Source organism: Ranitomeya variabilis, chromosome 1 (assembly GCF_051348905.1).
Source record: "Ranitomeya variabilis isolate aRanVar5 chromosome 1, aRanVar5.hap1, whole genome shotgun sequence".
In the NCBI taxonomy this organism is placed as follows: Eukaryota; Metazoa; Chordata; class Amphibia; order Anura; family Dendrobatidae; genus Ranitomeya; species Ranitomeya variabilis.
The window spans coordinates 879,002,728-879,019,620 of record NC_135232.1 but is presented as its reverse complement, the minus strand read 5'-3'; the positions used below and the strand labels follow the sequence as shown (position 1 = coordinate 879,019,620).

Here is a 16,893-nt window from a genome sequence, read left to right as displayed (position 1 = left end):
AAAGTCGGGTTTCATGAAACCCGACCCGACCCCTGTGTGGGGTCGGCCATGAGGTCGGCGATCTTCTGAATCTGGTATCGGGATTCCGATACCGAGTTCCGATATGTTTGCGATATCGGAAATCGGTATCAGAATCCACATTTAAGTGTAAAATAAAGAATTAAAATAAAAAATATTGATATACTCACCTCTCCGACGCAGCCTGGACATCACCGCTGGTAACCGGCATCTTCTGTTCCTAAAAAAGGCGCTTGAAAGACCTTTCGAATGCTTCACGGCTTGTGATTGGTCGCGGCGGCCCACGTGACCGCTGAGCGACCAATCACAAGCCGGTGACGTAAATTCTCAGGTCCTGTTCTGGTTCTCAGGTACATGAGAATTACGGCACGGCTTGTGATTGGTCGCTGAGTGGTCACGTGGGCCGCCGCAACCAATCACAAAGCCGTGACGTCATCGGAAGGTCCTTCACGCGTTCATTCTTAAGAAGGAAGGCTGCCGGAAAGAAGCCGAGGGTGAGTATATTCCTATTAGGTATATACTCACCCTCGTACGTGCCCTGCTTCTTTCCGGCAGCCTTCCTTCTTAAGAATGAACGCGTGAAGGACCTTCCGATGACGTCACGGCTTTGTGATTGGTCGCGGCGGCCCACGTGACCGCTCAGCGACCAATCACAAGCCGTGCCGTAATTCTCATGTACCTGAGAACCAGAACAGGACCTGAGAATTTACGTCACCGGCTTGTGATTGGTCGCTCAGCGGTCACGTGGGCCGCCGCGACCAATCACAAGCCGTGAAGCATTCGAAAGGTCTTTCAAGCGCCATTTTTAGGAACGGAAGATGCCGGTTACTACCAGGGCACGTCAGAGTGTGAGTATATCAATTTTTTTTATTTTAATTCTTTATTTTACACGTAAATATGGATCCCAGGGCCTGAAGGAGAGTTTCCTCTCCTTCAGACCCTGGGAACCATAGTATCCCATTGCACTGCATTGGGTTTCGCGTTTCGGCCGACCCCGACCCCGACTTTTTTGTAGGATCGGCCGATTTCACTCGACCCGACTTTTGAGAAAGTCGGGTTTCGTGAAACCCGACCCGATCCTATAAAAATAAAAGTCGCTCAACCCTAGCCCCCTGTAAACTAGTCAGTAAAAGCTAATCAAACAGCTGTGAACTGATATTAATGGGAATCTTTATAGCTATTGGCTCCTTCCTATAATATTAACATCAGCCCTCAGCCGTCGGTTTTATCTTTGCTGGTTATGAAGATTACCAAGGAGCCCACATTATTTTTTATTTATTTATTTTTTTAAAATTAATAGTTGCTTTTTGGTCACACCCTATGTAGGTTCTTTCTGTTAATGCTTACTACTTACTTGCTGGTTACAGTGTGTGCATGCGTGCATTCTTGTGCATGTATGTGTGTGTTTACTTACCAGTTTAGTAATGAGGGTGTCTGGCTGACACCTTTTTATTACTAAACATAGGGCTTGGTGTCAATGACTGCTGCTGACACCAAGCCCTAATCCTATTACTCTGATGCTACTGCATCAGTATGAAAAAGAAAGTGTTGAACCAACAAATTACATTGCAAAACTTTTTTTAAAATATCTTTATTTAGCTCAACAAGCCTTCTTTGCTGTACAAAAATGCATACAAAACCGTGGAAACAAAATGCACCAAAAAAGCGTAAAAATGCGTGATTATGCCTATGCAGAAACCTTGCAGAAATTTCTGCAAGCAAATACAAAAATGTGTGCACATACCCTAAGGCTGGAGTCAAACTAGTGATTTTAAAATCAGTTCATTTTTTTTCCTGCAAAGTCAGACAGTGTAATGCAAGTGTCATGCATTTTTCATGCGAGTACAATCCAATTTTTTACACCTAGCATTCGATTTACATCCTAAGGCAGGTTTCACACGTCCTGATATTTATAGTTGCTTGAAAAAAATGGTACCGGAGATGTCAGTGACATATACAATAAGTACAGTGTGTGTGCAGCCTACTGCACATGTATATAATTATTAAAAGATTATTTTAATGAAAAAAATGGTGATGGCTCCTGCGTAAAAACCAATGGCTGGGAGCCGATGTTTATAGCCTGGGAAGTGGTAATACCCATGGAGCATCACAGGATATTAATATCAGCTCACAGCTGTATACTTAGCCTTTACTCGCTATTAAAATGGGGGACCAAAAAATGACATAGGGTCCCCCTATAATTAATAACCAGCAAAGGTTATGCAGACAGTTGAGGGCTGATGTTAATAGCCTAGGAAGGGCCCATGGATACTGCCCTCCAGGGTAACAACATCAGCTTTCAGCCGCCCCAGAAAAAGTGCATCTATAAGATACACCTACTCTAGCACTTAGTCTAGCTCTTCCCACTTGCCCTGTAGCGGTGGCAAGTGGGGTGGCAGTGGGAGGGGGGTTGATGTCAGCTTTGTATTGTCAAGTGACATCCAGCCCCGAGTTTAGCAATGAGGAGTCGTCTATAACATGCCCCCATTACTAACCTATAGTCATATTGTATAGAAACACACACCCAGAAAAAAGTATTTTAATTTAAAAAATGACACAGACTCCTTTAATAAATTTTAATTAAACCATACTTATGACATCGCCCATTCTACCAATGCCAGTGTCTTCTGTGAAAGAGTTACAATAAAAAACAACAATGTTCCTCACCTTTCAACTGAGAAGATAATAATCCATTTGTCCTTCTACAGGACTAAGTCTGCTACATCTAGATGGCAGGCTGCATGGTTGCATGATGCAACTAAACAGCCTGTCATCCAGCAGAGACATTGAGCAACATCTGCTACTGCTGCCCAGTATCTCACAGTGAACCTGTAGGACCTGTCTGACGTCACCGCGAGCGTAAGAAGGTTCTCACGCTCCCTGTGCCTTCAGAAATGTCCTGGGAGTTTTCAGCCAATTAACTCACTTCACCTATGTGACATTAGCATGGGCGCCATTAGAAATTTTCTCATGACTCTCATGCTAATGTCAAAATGGTACTTGAAATGTCAGTGTCTGTGTGTGTAATACTTGTGGCACATGTGTGGCAACTGGGTGCCACCCATTTGCAGCATCAGTACCACCAGGCAGGCGCCAGGGAAGCAGTGATACAGTCATTCTCTCCTGCTCTGCTGGCAATCAGCACGAACAGGGGAGAATGATGAGAGTTGCATTCAAGTGAGAACACTGACAGCAGGCGGCAGCTTTTGGGACTATTACTACCATCAGCCAACACCTGCTGTCACTTGAAGCGCATCAAGAGAATGCCAAGAGTGTGAAAAGCAGTCATCAAAGCAAAAGGTGGCTACTTTGAAGAACCTAGAATATAAGACATATTTTTAGTTGGTTCACACTTTTTTTCATAGTATATAATTCCACATGTGTTAATTCATAGTTTTGATGGCTTCAGTGTGACTATACAATTTTCATAGTTGTGAAAATACAGAAAAACCATTAAATTAGAAGGTGTGTCCAAACTCTTAGTCTGTACTGTATATATATATATATATATATATATATATATATATATATATATATATATATATATATATATATATGTACAGTGGGGCAAAAAAGTATTTAGTCAGTCAGCAATAGTGCAGGTTCCACCACTTAAAAAGATGAGAGGCATCTGTAATTTACATCATAGGTAGACCTCAACTATGGGAGACAAACTGAGACAAAAAAATCCAGAAAATCACATTGTCTGTTTTTTTATCATTTTATTTGCTTTATTATGGTAGAAAATAAGTATTTGGTCAGAAACAAAATTTCATCTCAATACTTTGTAATATATCCTTGGTGGCAATGACAGAGGTCAAACGTTTTCTGTAAGTCTTCACAAGGTTGCCACACACTGTTGTTGGTATGTTGGCCCATTCCTCCATGCAGATCTCCTCTAGAGCAGTGATGTTTTTGGCTTTTCGCTTGGCAACACGGACTTTCAACTCCCTCCAAAGGTTTTCTATGGGGTTGAGATCTGGAGACTGGCTAGGCCACTCCAGGACCTTGAAATGCTTCTTACGAAGCCACTCCTTCGTTGCCCTGGCGGTGTGCTTTGGATCATTGTCATGTTGAAAGACCCAGCCACGTTTCATCTTCAATGCCCTTGCTGATGGAAGGAGGTTTGCACTCAAAATCTCACGATACATGGCCCCATTCATTCTTTCATGTACCCGGATCAGTCGTCCTGGCCCCTTTGCAGAGAAACATCCCCAAAGCATGATGTTTCCACCACCATGCTTTACAGTAGGTATGGTGTTTGATGGATGCAATTCAGTATTCTTTTTCCTCCAAACACGACAAGTTGTGTTTCTACCAAACAGTTCCAGTTTGGTTTCATCAGACCATAGGACATTCTCCCAAAACTCCTCTGGATCATCCAAATGCTCTCTAGCAAACTTCAGATGGGCCCGGACATGTACTGGCTTAAGCAGTGGGACACGTCTGGCACTGCAGGATCTGAGTCCATGGTGGCGTTGTGTGTTACTTATGGTAGGCCTTGTTACATTGGTCCCAGCTCTCTGCAGTTCATTCACTAGGTCCCCCCGCGTGGTTCTGGGATTTTTGCTCACCGTTCTTGTGATCATTCTGACCCCACGGGGTGGGATTTTGCGTGGAGCCCCAGATCGAGGGAGATTATCAGTGGTCTTGAATGTCTTCCATTTTCTAATTATTGCTCCCACTGTTGATTTCTTCACTCCAAGCTGGTTGGCTATTGCAGATTCAGTCTTCCCAGCCTGGTGCAGGGCTACAATTTTGTTTCTGGTGTCCTTTGACAGCTCTTTGGTCTTCACCATAGTGGAGTTTGGAGTCAGACTGTTTGAGGGTGTGCACAGGTGTCTTTTTATACTGATAACAAGTTTAAACAGGTGCCATTACTACAGGTAATGAGTGGAGGAAAGAGGAGACTCTTAAAGAAGAAGTTACAGGTCTGTGAGAGCCAGAAATCTTGATTGTTTGTTTCTGACCAAATACTTATTTTCCACCATAATATGCAAATAAAATGATAAAAAAACAGACAATGTGATTTTCTGGATTTTATTTCTCAGTTTGTCTCCCATAGTTGAGGTCTACCTATGATGTAAATTACAGACGCCTCTTATCTTTTTAAGTGGTGGAACTTGCACTATTGCTGACTGACTAAATACTTTTTTGCCCCACTGTATATATGTTTTTTTTTTCAATTACTACAATACAGTAGTGACATTTTGGGGGCGGTTACTTTCTTCCTCACAAATTGTATTTTTTTCTTACCCGTGCTCTTCAGCAGTAAACTGTGCTTCTATTTGATATTAAAACACTTTTGAAGATTTTTTTCACTCTCATATTATACATTTAGCATTAAGCTGTTATACTGCAACATTAAGTTACCTTCATTCAAAACAGTTGATACAATGAAGATGTAATCCTGGGGATCTTGATCTGGCAGGATGACATGAAAATCTTTTTCAAAAGGAAAAAGTTGATATAGCTCCTCAGGTGAGTCCACTCCACAAAGCATCAAGACCACTCTGTGTGAGGGCTGTAAAAGTTCAAAGAAATTGGTACTTTGATTTTCAAAAAAGTTCTTCAGAATATCTTTTGTCAAGACTAGTAGCTTACACTGCCACATGGAACTGGAGAGGTTTTCCGCCACCTCATTTGGTTCACTGTTGACATTATAAAGAAATAGATCATCAATTTGTAAATGAGATGTCAGTAATTCCTTCAGATATGCAGCCCATTCTTCGCCACTCTTCTCATAAATTACCAGAAGATTTTTTGTCATTTCTGCAAATTATTAAATGGAACATTAATTAATATTAATTATTATTGCTTTCTAATTACTGATAGATTTCAGTTGGTGACATGACTTTCCTTGTCTTTTTGAACCTCTTTTCCTACATGCATTCAATATTTTTTTCCCTGTGTCATTTCTCATTATAGCTTTATTTATGACCAACTATGTTTTGATTTCTTTACTTGTGTGGGTTTCATGAGTTGTTACCGATTTCTGCTTAGAATTTCTTTTCACTTTAAAAAATAGATTTACTTATAAAATTGGTGACGCGTTCTCTACTTTTTTCACCCATTAAATATACAGTGGCATATAAAAGTCCAGGCATCCCTGGTCAAAATTACTGTTATTGTGAACAGTTAAGCAAGTTGAAGATGAAATGTTCTCTAAAAGGCCTAAAGTTAATGATAACACAATTCCTTTGCATTTTAGGCAAAAAAAATCTACCGTATATACTCGAGTATAAGGCTACTTTCACACTTGCGTCGTGTGACGCACGTCGCAATGCGTCGTTTTGGAGAAAAAAATGCATCCTGCAAAGTTGCCCGCAGGATGCGTTTTTTCTCCATACACTTGCATTAGCGAACGCATTGCGATGGATTGCCACACGTCGCATCCATCGTGTGACGGATGCGTCGTGTTTTGGTGGACCGTCGGCACAAAAAAAGTTCCTTGTAACATTTTTTGTGCGTCGTGTTCGCCATTTTCGACCGCGCATGCGTGGCCAAAACTCCGCCCCCTCCTCCCCGGACTGCAGAATAGGCAGCGGATGCGTTGTAAAACTGCATCCGCTGACCACGTCTTGCAGTAAATTTCACAGGCTCCGTCGGTACGTTGGCCCGACGCATTGCGACGGGCCCGTACCGACGCAAGTGTGAAAGAAGCCTTAAGTCGACCCGAGTATATGCTGAGACCCCTAATTTTGCCACAAAAAACTGGGAGAACTTAATGACTCGAGTTTAAACCTAGGGTGGGAAATGCAGCAGCTACTGGTAAATTTCAAAAATAAAAATAGATACCAATAAAAGTAAAATTAATTGAGACATTAGTAGGTTAAGTGTTTTTGAATATCCATATTGAATCAGGAGCCCCATCTAATGCTCCATAAAGTTCATGATGGGCCCCATAAGATGCTCCATACAAAATACGTCCCATCTAATGCTCCATAAATTTCATGATGGGCCCCATAAGATGCTCCACACAAAATACGCCCCATATAATGCTCCATAAAGTTCATGATGGGCCCCATAAGATCCTCCACACAAAATACTCCCCATATAATGCTCCATAAAATTCATGATGGGCCCCATAAGATGCTGCATAATAAAATATGCCCCATATAATGCTCCATAAAGTTTATGATGGGCCCCATAAGATGCTTCATACAAAAATATGCCCCATATAATGCTGCACAAAAGTTGATTATAGCCCCATAAGATTCTCCATAGAAACATTTGCCCCAAATGCTGCTGCTGCGATAAAAAAAAAAATTACATACTCACCTCATGTCCTGAGCAGGTGGGGACACCGGCACTTGTGATATGCACCTGTCCCCATTCCACTGCTGCACGCCACTCTGTCTTCGATCTCTCTGCAGTGACTGTTCAGGCAGAGGGCGGTATGCACACAAAACAAGTCATCGTGCCCTCTGACCTGAATGTCACAACCAGAAGATGTGGATGACACAGCAGTGCACAGCAGAGGAATGGGGACAGGTGAATATCGCATGGCTCACCCTCCCCAATTATACTCACCCTCCCAGTACAGTCCCTCCTTCTCTGATGCGATGGTGTCTGATGCCGGCAGCTTGTTCCTGTGTTCAGCAGTCACTGGTACTGCTAAAGTAATGAATATGCGCTCCACCCCTATGGGAGTGGAGTCATGTCCATATTCATTACTTTAATGAGCGGTACCACGTGACTGCTGAACACAGAAGTGCTGCCGGCGCTGGAGAAGCAGGGATGTGCAAAGTTGCACCGGGAGCAGGTGAGTATGATGTCACAACTGCTGCTCTCCCTCCCCTACCCATCCTCTGGGACAATGACTCTAGTATAAGCTGAGAGGGGCATTTTCAGCCTAAAAAATGGGCTGAAAATCTCAGCTTATACTCAAGTATATACGATATATATATATATATATATATATTTATTTTTTATTTTTTTTTCATCTTTTACATTTTTAAACTTACAAGAAATTGGGCACCCTTGAAGATGTGTTTGCTTAGACAACTTTGACCAAGGTTTCAGATCTTAATTAGCCTGTTACGGTTATGGCTTTTCACTATCATTAATAAGAAAGGCCGGTTGCTGCAAATTCTCACCTTTATAAAAACCCAGTCTCCTATAACCTTGTACCAAAAAACAGCAGCCATGGATTCTTCTAAGCAGCTTACTAGCACTCTGATAATGAAAATGGTTGAGGCCCACAAAGCATAGCCATATGAAGACAGCAAAGTATTTTCAAGTTGCCTTTTCTTCAGTTTGAAATGTAATTAAGGAATGTCAGTAAACCGAAACAGTGGAGATCATGATAAGGTCTGGAAGACCAAGAAAAATGTAAGTGAGATCTGCATGTAGGCATGTTATATAGGCAAACCAGAACCCTCCCTTGAATGAAAAAGTTGTGCATTGTAATATTGTTCAGAGACACCTGCACAAATATGGCCTTCATGGAAGAGTCATCAGAAGAAAACCTCTCATGCGTCCTTGTCATAAAATTCAGAGTCACAAGTATGTAAAAGAACATCTAAACAAGCCTGATGCATTTTTGGAAACAAATTCTGTGTACTGTTGAGGTTAAACTAGAACTCTTTCATCTCAATGATCAAAGGTATGTGTGGAGAAAAAAAGGCACAGAATTTCAGGAAAAGAGCACCTCGACAACCATTAAGCATGGTGGTGGATCAATCATGATTGGGGTTGTGTTGCAGCCAATGACATGGGGAAAATTTCACTGATAGAGGGAACAATGGATTCAATGAAATTTCAACAAATTCTTGATGCACACATAACGTCATCTTTGAAAAAGCTGAAGTTGAAAACAGGATAGCTTCTACAAATGGATAATGATCCTAAACACAAGTCAAAACACACAATAGTCTACCTCAAAAGCTGAAGACTTTACAATGGCCTCACAGGCTAATGATCGCAACAACATTGAAAATCTGTGGCTACACCTCAAATTAGCAATGGCAGTGCATGCAAGACGACTTAGGAATCTCACAGAATTGGAAAAATTCTCCAAGGAAGAATGGATGAAGAAATGAAAGCTGGATACAAAAGTGTTTACAAGGCGTGATACTTGCAAAAGGGGTTGCTACTAGATACTAACCATGCAGGGTGCGCACAGTTTATCATTGGCCTTTTTTCCTTTCTTTAATTTTTAAAATGTAAAAGATGAAAATGTATGTGTTTTTGTGCCTAAAATACAAAGGAAATGTGTCATCTTTAACCTCAGGCCTTTTAGAGATCATTTCATCTTCAACTTGCTTAACTGTTCACAAAAACAGTAATTTTGACCAGGAGTGTCCAAACATTTACATGCCACTGTGCATTCTTTAGGAGAGAGAGAACTTTATTAATCATAAGAGCTTACACTCTATAGAAGAGATATTTTAAATCTCAATACAAATGTCAATATACATATACAGTGGGTACGGAAAGTATTCAGACTCCTTTAAATGTTTCACTCTTTGTTTCATTGCAGCCATTTGGTAAATTCAAAAAAGTTCATTTTTTTCACATGAATGTACACTCATGTAGACGGAGGGGACCCCTTATTCAGTTGCCTTCTCTCCCACATACAAAACATAATTCACACAATTCAAATAGCTGCCTTGATCTATAGAACCTTAGATATTTTAATTTTGCATGGCACTGTATTTTTCATTGTTGTTCATTTTATTGTTATTATATATTTTTTATTATAGTCTGTAACTAGAAGCCCAAAATGCTTACACCAGTTGATGGATTAAAAGGCAGGTCTGAGGAGCAGTTGCAGATTTCAAAAACAACAGGAACTTGTGTAAAATATTGCAGCAGATGAAACTGAGCCATGGCAAGATGTAACCAAACAGAATGCTACACTGACTGAATGCGAAAGATAAAGCATGCCAGGTGATATAGAAGGGTTAATATTACTTATCATTGCAGATATTAGTGAAGTCACAGGGTATGTTTATAGGAAAGGAATGTACTCCACAGACACCAAATTAGGCTGATGTGAAACTGCTGATGCCAGAGAGTCTGGTGACCTTTTTCAGTGAATTTAGGAGTAAAGTTTCTCTTTATCTACTGTATATCTGGTATAAAAGGTTGATTTTCTGACTCAGTAAATGGAATAGTCTTGCTCATTATCCATGTGTACATGTTTATTCTTCGAGTTCATCATTAAGAACACCTACTCCCCTGCTTAGGCCTGACTGGTGCTACTGTAGTATTACTCTGGGTCAGACCCACATTGCTACAACACAGGCAAATAGTGAAACATGATTTGGAGTACAGAATAGGGCAGCAGCCATGTGACTCTGAAGTCAAGATAGGTGCATAATAGTGTTGAGCGATACCGTCCGATACTTGAAAGTATCGGTATCGGAAAGCATCGGCCGATACCGGCAAAGTATCGGATCTAATCCGATACCGATACCCGATACCAATACAAGTCAATGGGACTCAAGTATCGGACGGTATCCCTGATGGTTCCCAGGGTCTGAAGGAGAGGAAACTCTCCTTCAGGCCCTGGGATCCATATTAATGTGTAAAAGAAAGAATTAAAATAAAAAATATTGCTATACTCATCTCTCCGACGCAGCCTGGACCTTACCGAGGAAACCGGCAGCGTTCTTTGCTTAAAATGCGCACGTTTACTGCCTTCCGTGACATCACGGCTTGTGATTGGTCGCGTGCCGCCCATGTGACCAATCACAGCAAGCCGTGACGTAATTTTCAGGTCCTGAATGCCTAATTCTAGGCATTCAGGATTTGAAAATTACGTTACGGCTTGTGATTGGTCGCGTCGCGGTCACATGGGCAGCACGCGACCAATCACAAGCCGTGACGTAATTTTAAAATGCGCGCGTTTCCTGCCTCCCGTGACGTCACGGCTTGTGATTGGTCGCGTCGCCCATGTGACCGCGACGCGACCAATCACAAGCCGTAACGTAACTTTCAAATCCTGAATGCCTAGAATTAGGCGCTTACACAGTGCAGGGAAGCAGACGCCGGGACACGACAGACACCGGAATGTTAGTATGTAGTGTTTTTTTTTTTTTTACATTTACACTGGTAACCAGGGTAAACATCGGGTTACTAAGCGCGGCCCTGCGCTTAGTAACCCGATGTTTACCCTGGTTACCCGGGGACTTCGGCATCGTTGGTCGCTGGAGAGCTGTCTGTGTGACAGCTCTCCAGTGACCACACAACGACGAAACAGCGACGCTGCAGCGATCGGCATCGTTGTCTATATCGCTGCAGCGTCACTTAATGTGATGGTACCTTAAGTCTATGACTCTATTCCGCTGATTCTGTTAGTTATGCTACAACAATTAGATTAGTGTAACTGCTGTATAGTGTCAAAATAAAAAAATAACTTTTTCGGTGATTCTGGAGGACAAGGATAGTTTGAAGTTGAGATAATTTGCTCAATAACAAATTTATTAGGACACTTTAATAAGAACAAAACAACACGTTTCAGCCCACAACAGCCTTCATCAGGTATAATATGTGCTTTTAAAAATTTTTAAAGGAAGTTGTCTTTATGGACTGGTGACTCATGACACATTGCAGGGATGTGCCTCAATTAATTGGGATTAACACAACATCCCAATTGTGTTAGAATGATATAATCTATTTATATACGAGGCATCGTGATTACTCGCTAATCCTGCCCCCTGCACAGTAGCTTCGCCCCCACCACATAACCACACACAATCCCGCCCCACCACATCACCACACACAATCCCGCCCCCCACAAATCCCACCCCCCAAACATCACCACACATAATCCCGCCCCCCACCACATCACCACACACAATCCTGCCCCACCACCCCATTACCACACATAATCCCACCCCCAAGACATCACCGCACTATTGTTATTAACTTCATTTTAAGTTAATTTACCACCTGCGTAAGCGCTATTGAATGTTGTCATTATTTACTTTAGTTTAATCACCAGCAGCGTTAATTAGTTAGCAATAAGCAGGCCGAGCGTTAGCTGGCTGGAAACATCTAGTGGTATATTTAAAAAGAAAGAAGTAATAAAAGAAATACAAAAATATATATGCAAAACATATTGTAGAGTGTAAAAATAACACAGTGAATCCTGTTATCCTATCCACAGATATTTATTATTTATATTTATTATTATTATTATTATTATTATTAAACAATAATAATTGTTAAAAAGTTAAAAAGTTTGGAAAGAGAGAGGAAAAACAAAAAGTGTTTTTCATCTTAAATTCACAACTTTTCCCTCTCCCCTCTCCATTAAACATCTCTACATCTTTTCCACTCTTTGATTTAGGCCCTTGGGATATAAGGCTTTCAACCAGAAAATCCAGTAGGACTCTTTTCTATTTCTAGATCCTGTTTGTGTCATTCTGTGGTACTTGTTCCAGAAGGGTTACCTTTATGTCAATTTTTTTGTGATGTTTAACCAGGAAGTGTCTGGTCAGACTGTGTTTTAAAAAACGTTTTGATGTTGTGCCTGTGACCATTCATATGCATGTGGTGTGACCCACGTATTGAAGGTCACAAACTTGTATATATACACTGCTCAAAAAAAATAAAATAAAAGCTAAAATCCCACATCCTAGATATCACTGCTTGAAATATTCCAGTTGTAAATCTGTATTCATTACATAGTGGAATGTGTTGAGAACAATAAAACCTGAAAATTATCAAAGTAAATCACAACTAATATCCCACGGAGGTCTGGAGTTGGAATGATGCTCAAAATCAAAGTGGAAAATGAAGTTACAGGCTGATCCAACTCCAGGGGAAATGCCTCAAGACAAGGAAATGATGCTCAGTAGTGTGTGTGACCTCCCTCAATGCCTGGGCATGCTCCTGCTGAGGCGGCGGATGGTCTCCTGAGGGATCTCCTCGCAGACCTAGACAAAAGCATCCGCCAACTCCTGGACAGTCTGTGGTGCAATGTGACGCTGGTGGATGGTGCGAGACATGATGTCCCAAATATGTTCAATCGGATTCAAGTCTGGGGAATGGGCAGGCCAGTCCATAGCTTCAATGGCCAAACGCACCACCATATGGTCTCACAAGGGTTCTAAGGATCTCATATCGGCACCTAATGGCAGTCAGGCTACCTCTGGCGAGCACATGGAGGGCTGTGCGGCCCTCCAAAGAAATGCCACCCCACACCATTACTGACCCACTGCCAAACCGGTCATGCTGAAGGATGTTGCAGGCAGCAGATCACTCTCCACGGCATCTCCAGACTCACGTCTGTCACATGTGCTCAGTGTGAACCTGCTTTCATCTGTGAAGAGCACTGGCTGCCAGTGGCGAATTTGCCAATCCTGGTGATTGGCTATGAGCACAAACCCCATCTGTGGATGTCGGGCTCTCAGTCCATCCTTATGGAGTCAGTTTCTAACTTTGTGCAGACACATGCACATTTGTGCCTGCTGGAGGTCATCTTGCAGGGCTCTGGCAGTGCTCCTCCTGCTCCTCCTTGCACAAAAACTGAGGTAGCAGTCCTGCTGCTGGGTTGTTGCCCTCCTATAGCCCCCTCCACATTCCCTGGTGTACTGGCCTGTCTCCTGGTAGCGCCTCCAGTCTTTGGACACTACGCTGACAGACACAGCAAATCTTCTTGCCACAGCTCACATTGATGTGCCATCCTGGATGAGCTGCACTACCTGAGCCACTTGTGTGGTTGTAGAGTCCATCTCATGCTACCACGAGTGTGAAAGTACAACCAACATTCGAAAGTGACCAAAACATCAGCCAGAAAGCATTGGTACTGAGATGTGGTCTGTGGTCCCCATCTGCAGAACCACTCCTTTATTGAGTGTGTCTTGATAATTGCCAATAATTTCAATCTGTTGTATATTCCATTTACACAACAGCATGTGAAATTGATTGTCAAACAGTGTAGCTTCCTAAGTGGACATTTTGATTTCACAGAAGTTTGATTTACTGGGAGCTATATTCTGTTGTTTAAGTGTTCCATTTATTTTTTTGAGCAGCATATGACACACCTTCTCTTTTAAAGATTCTTCTGTATTTTCATGACTATGAAAATTGTACATTCACACTGAAAGCATCAAAACTATGAATTAATTGTGGAATTATATACTTAACAAAAAAGTGTGAAACAACTGAAATTATGTCTTATATTCTAGGTTCTTCAAAGTAGCCACCTTTTGCTTTGATGACTGCTTTGCACACTCTTGGCATTCTCTTGATGAGCTTCAAGAGGTAGTCACCGGGAATGGTTTTCAATTCACAGGTGTGCCCTGTCAGGTTTAATAAGTGGGATTTATTGCCTTATAAATGGAGTTGGGACCATCAGTTGTGTTGTGCAGAAGTCTAGTGGATACACAGCTGATAATCCTACTAAATAGACTGTTAGAATTTGTATTATGGCAAGAAAAAAGCAGCTAAGTAAAGAAAAACGAGTGTCCATCATTACTTTAAGAAATGAAGGTCAGTCAGTCCGAAAAATTGGGAAAACTTTGAAAGTGTCTCCAAGTGCAGTGGCAAAAACCATCAAGCGCTACAAAGAAACTGGCTCACATGAGGACCGCCCCATGAAAGGAAAACCAAGAGTCACCTCTGCTTCTGAGGATAAGTTTATCCAAGTCACCAGCCTCAGAAATCGCAGGTTAACAGCAGCTCAGATTAGACACCAGGTCAATGCCACACAGAGTTCTAGCAGCAGACACATCTCTACAACAACTGTTAAGAGGAGACTTTCTGCAGCGGGCCTTCATTGTAAAATAGCTGCTAGGAAACCACTGCTAAGGACAGGCAACAAGCAGAAGAGACTTGTTTGGGCTAAAGAACACAAGGAATGGACATTAGACTAGTGTAAATTTGTGCTTTGGTCTGATGAGTCCAAATTTGAGATCTTTGGTTCCAACCACCGTGTCTTTGTGCGATGCAGAAAAGGTGAACGGATGGACTCTACATGCCTAGTTCCCACCGTGATGCATGGAGGAGGAGGTGTGATGGTGTGGGGGTGCTTTGCCGGTGACACTGTTGGGGATTTATTCAAAATTGGAGGCATACTGAACCAGCATGGCTACCACAGCATCTTGCAGCGGCATGCTAGTCCATCCGGTTTGCATTTAGTTGGACCATCATTTATTTTTCAACAGGACAATGACCCCAAACACAACTCCAGGCTGTGTAAGGACAATTTCAACAAGAAGGAGAGTGATGGCCTCCATAGTCACCAGACCTGAACACAATCAAGATGGTTTGGGGTGAGCTGGATCTCAGAGTGAAGGCAAAAGGGCCAACAAGTGCTAAGGTTATCTGGGAACTCCTTCAAGATTGTTGGAAGACCATTCCCGGTGACTACCTCTTGAAGCTCATCAAGAGAATGCCAAGAGTGTGCAAAGCAGTCATCAAAGCAAAAGGTGGCTACTTTGAAGAACCTAGAATGTAAGACATAATTTCAGTTGTTTCACACTTTTTTGTTAAGTATATAATTCCACAAGTGTTAATTCTTAGTTTTAATGCCTTCAGTGTGAATGTACAATTTTCATAGTCATGAAAAGACAGAAAAATCTTTAAATGAGAAGGTGTGTGCAAACTTTTGATCTGTACTGTATATATATATATATATATATATATATATATATATATATATATACTAGCTGAAGAGCCCGACGTTGCCTGGGCATAGTAACTAACTTTGGTTAGTTAAAGCACCTCACTTCTCTCATTTTCCCATCATGCCTCTCATTTTTCCCCTCACATCTCTCATTTTCCCCCTTACATCTCTCATTTTCCCCCTCACATCTCTTATTTTCCCCCTCACGTCGCTCATTATCCCCTCACATCTCTCATTTTCCCCCTCACACCTCTCATTTCCCCAATCCCACCTGTCATTTTTTCTATCACTCCACTATTTTCTCGTCACTCCTCTCATTTTGCACTCACACATTTTCATTTTCACCTCACTCCTCTCATTTTCCCCTCAGTATATACCTATATGTCATCTCCCCTGTATATAGTATATACTTGTATGTCATCTCCCCTGTATATAGTATATACCTGTGTGTCATCTCCTCTTTTATATAGTACAAGCTTTGTTATACTGAGAATGTCCTTTATTGCCTATATGCCTATTGCCAATATTAACCAATCAGAGCTCAGATTAATTAACTGTAGCAAAATAGAAGCTGAGCTGAGATTGGTTGCTATTGGCAGCCTGATAAATCCCCAGCCAACAGGAAGCCCTCCCCCCTGGCAGTATATATTAGCTCACACATATACATAATAGACAGGTCATGTGACTGACAGCTGCCGTATTTCCCATATGGTACATTTGTTGCTCTTGTAGTTTGTCTGCTTATTAATCAGATTTTTATTTTTGAAGTATAATACCAGACTTGTGTGTGTTTTAGGGTGAGTTTCATGTGTCAATTTGTGTGTGTTGAGTTGTGTGTGGCGACATGCATGTAGCGACTTTTGTGAGATGAGTTTTGTGTGGCGACATGCGTGTAGCAACTTTTTGCATGTCGAGTTGCATGTGACAGGTTAGTCTAGCAAGTTGTGTGCAACAAGTTTTGCGCATGGCGAGTTTTGCGTGTGGCAAGTTTTATGTGTGGTGCGTTTTGAGTAGGTGCAAGTTGTGTGTGAGGCAACTTTTGCATGTGTTGCAACTTTTGTGCATGTGGCAATTTTTCCACGTGTGCAAGTTTTGCATGTGGCGAGTTTTCCATGAGGTGAGTTTTGCTTGTGTGGCGAGTTTTGCGTGAGCCTAGTTTTGCACGTGGCGAGTTTTGCATGTGGTGAATTTTGCACGTGGCGAGTTTTGAGTGGCGACTTTTGTGTTTTAACTTTTATGTGGCAAGGTTGGTGTATGTGTCACAGAGAAAAATGCAGAGATGTTTACCTGCT

The 16,893-nt window shown here is 41.8% G+C and overlaps 1 protein-coding gene across 2 annotated transcripts in view; it reads right to left on the bottom strand.

Moving 5' to 3' along the window:
• BANK1 (B cell scaffold protein with ankyrin repeats 1) overlaps positions 1-16,893 on the bottom strand; it is an 828,100-nt gene that overhangs the window by 698,925 nt on the left and 112,282 nt on the right. For both annotated transcript variants that reach the window (XM_077277945.1, XM_077277934.1), the window contains exon 2: positions 5,392-5,790. In XM_077277945.1, the coding sequence (XP_077134060.1) occupies positions 5,392-5,788 (397 nt within the window). In that variant the 5' untranslated portion in view covers positions 5,789-5,790. The remainder of the gene's footprint in view (positions 1-5,391; positions 5,791-16,893) is intronic.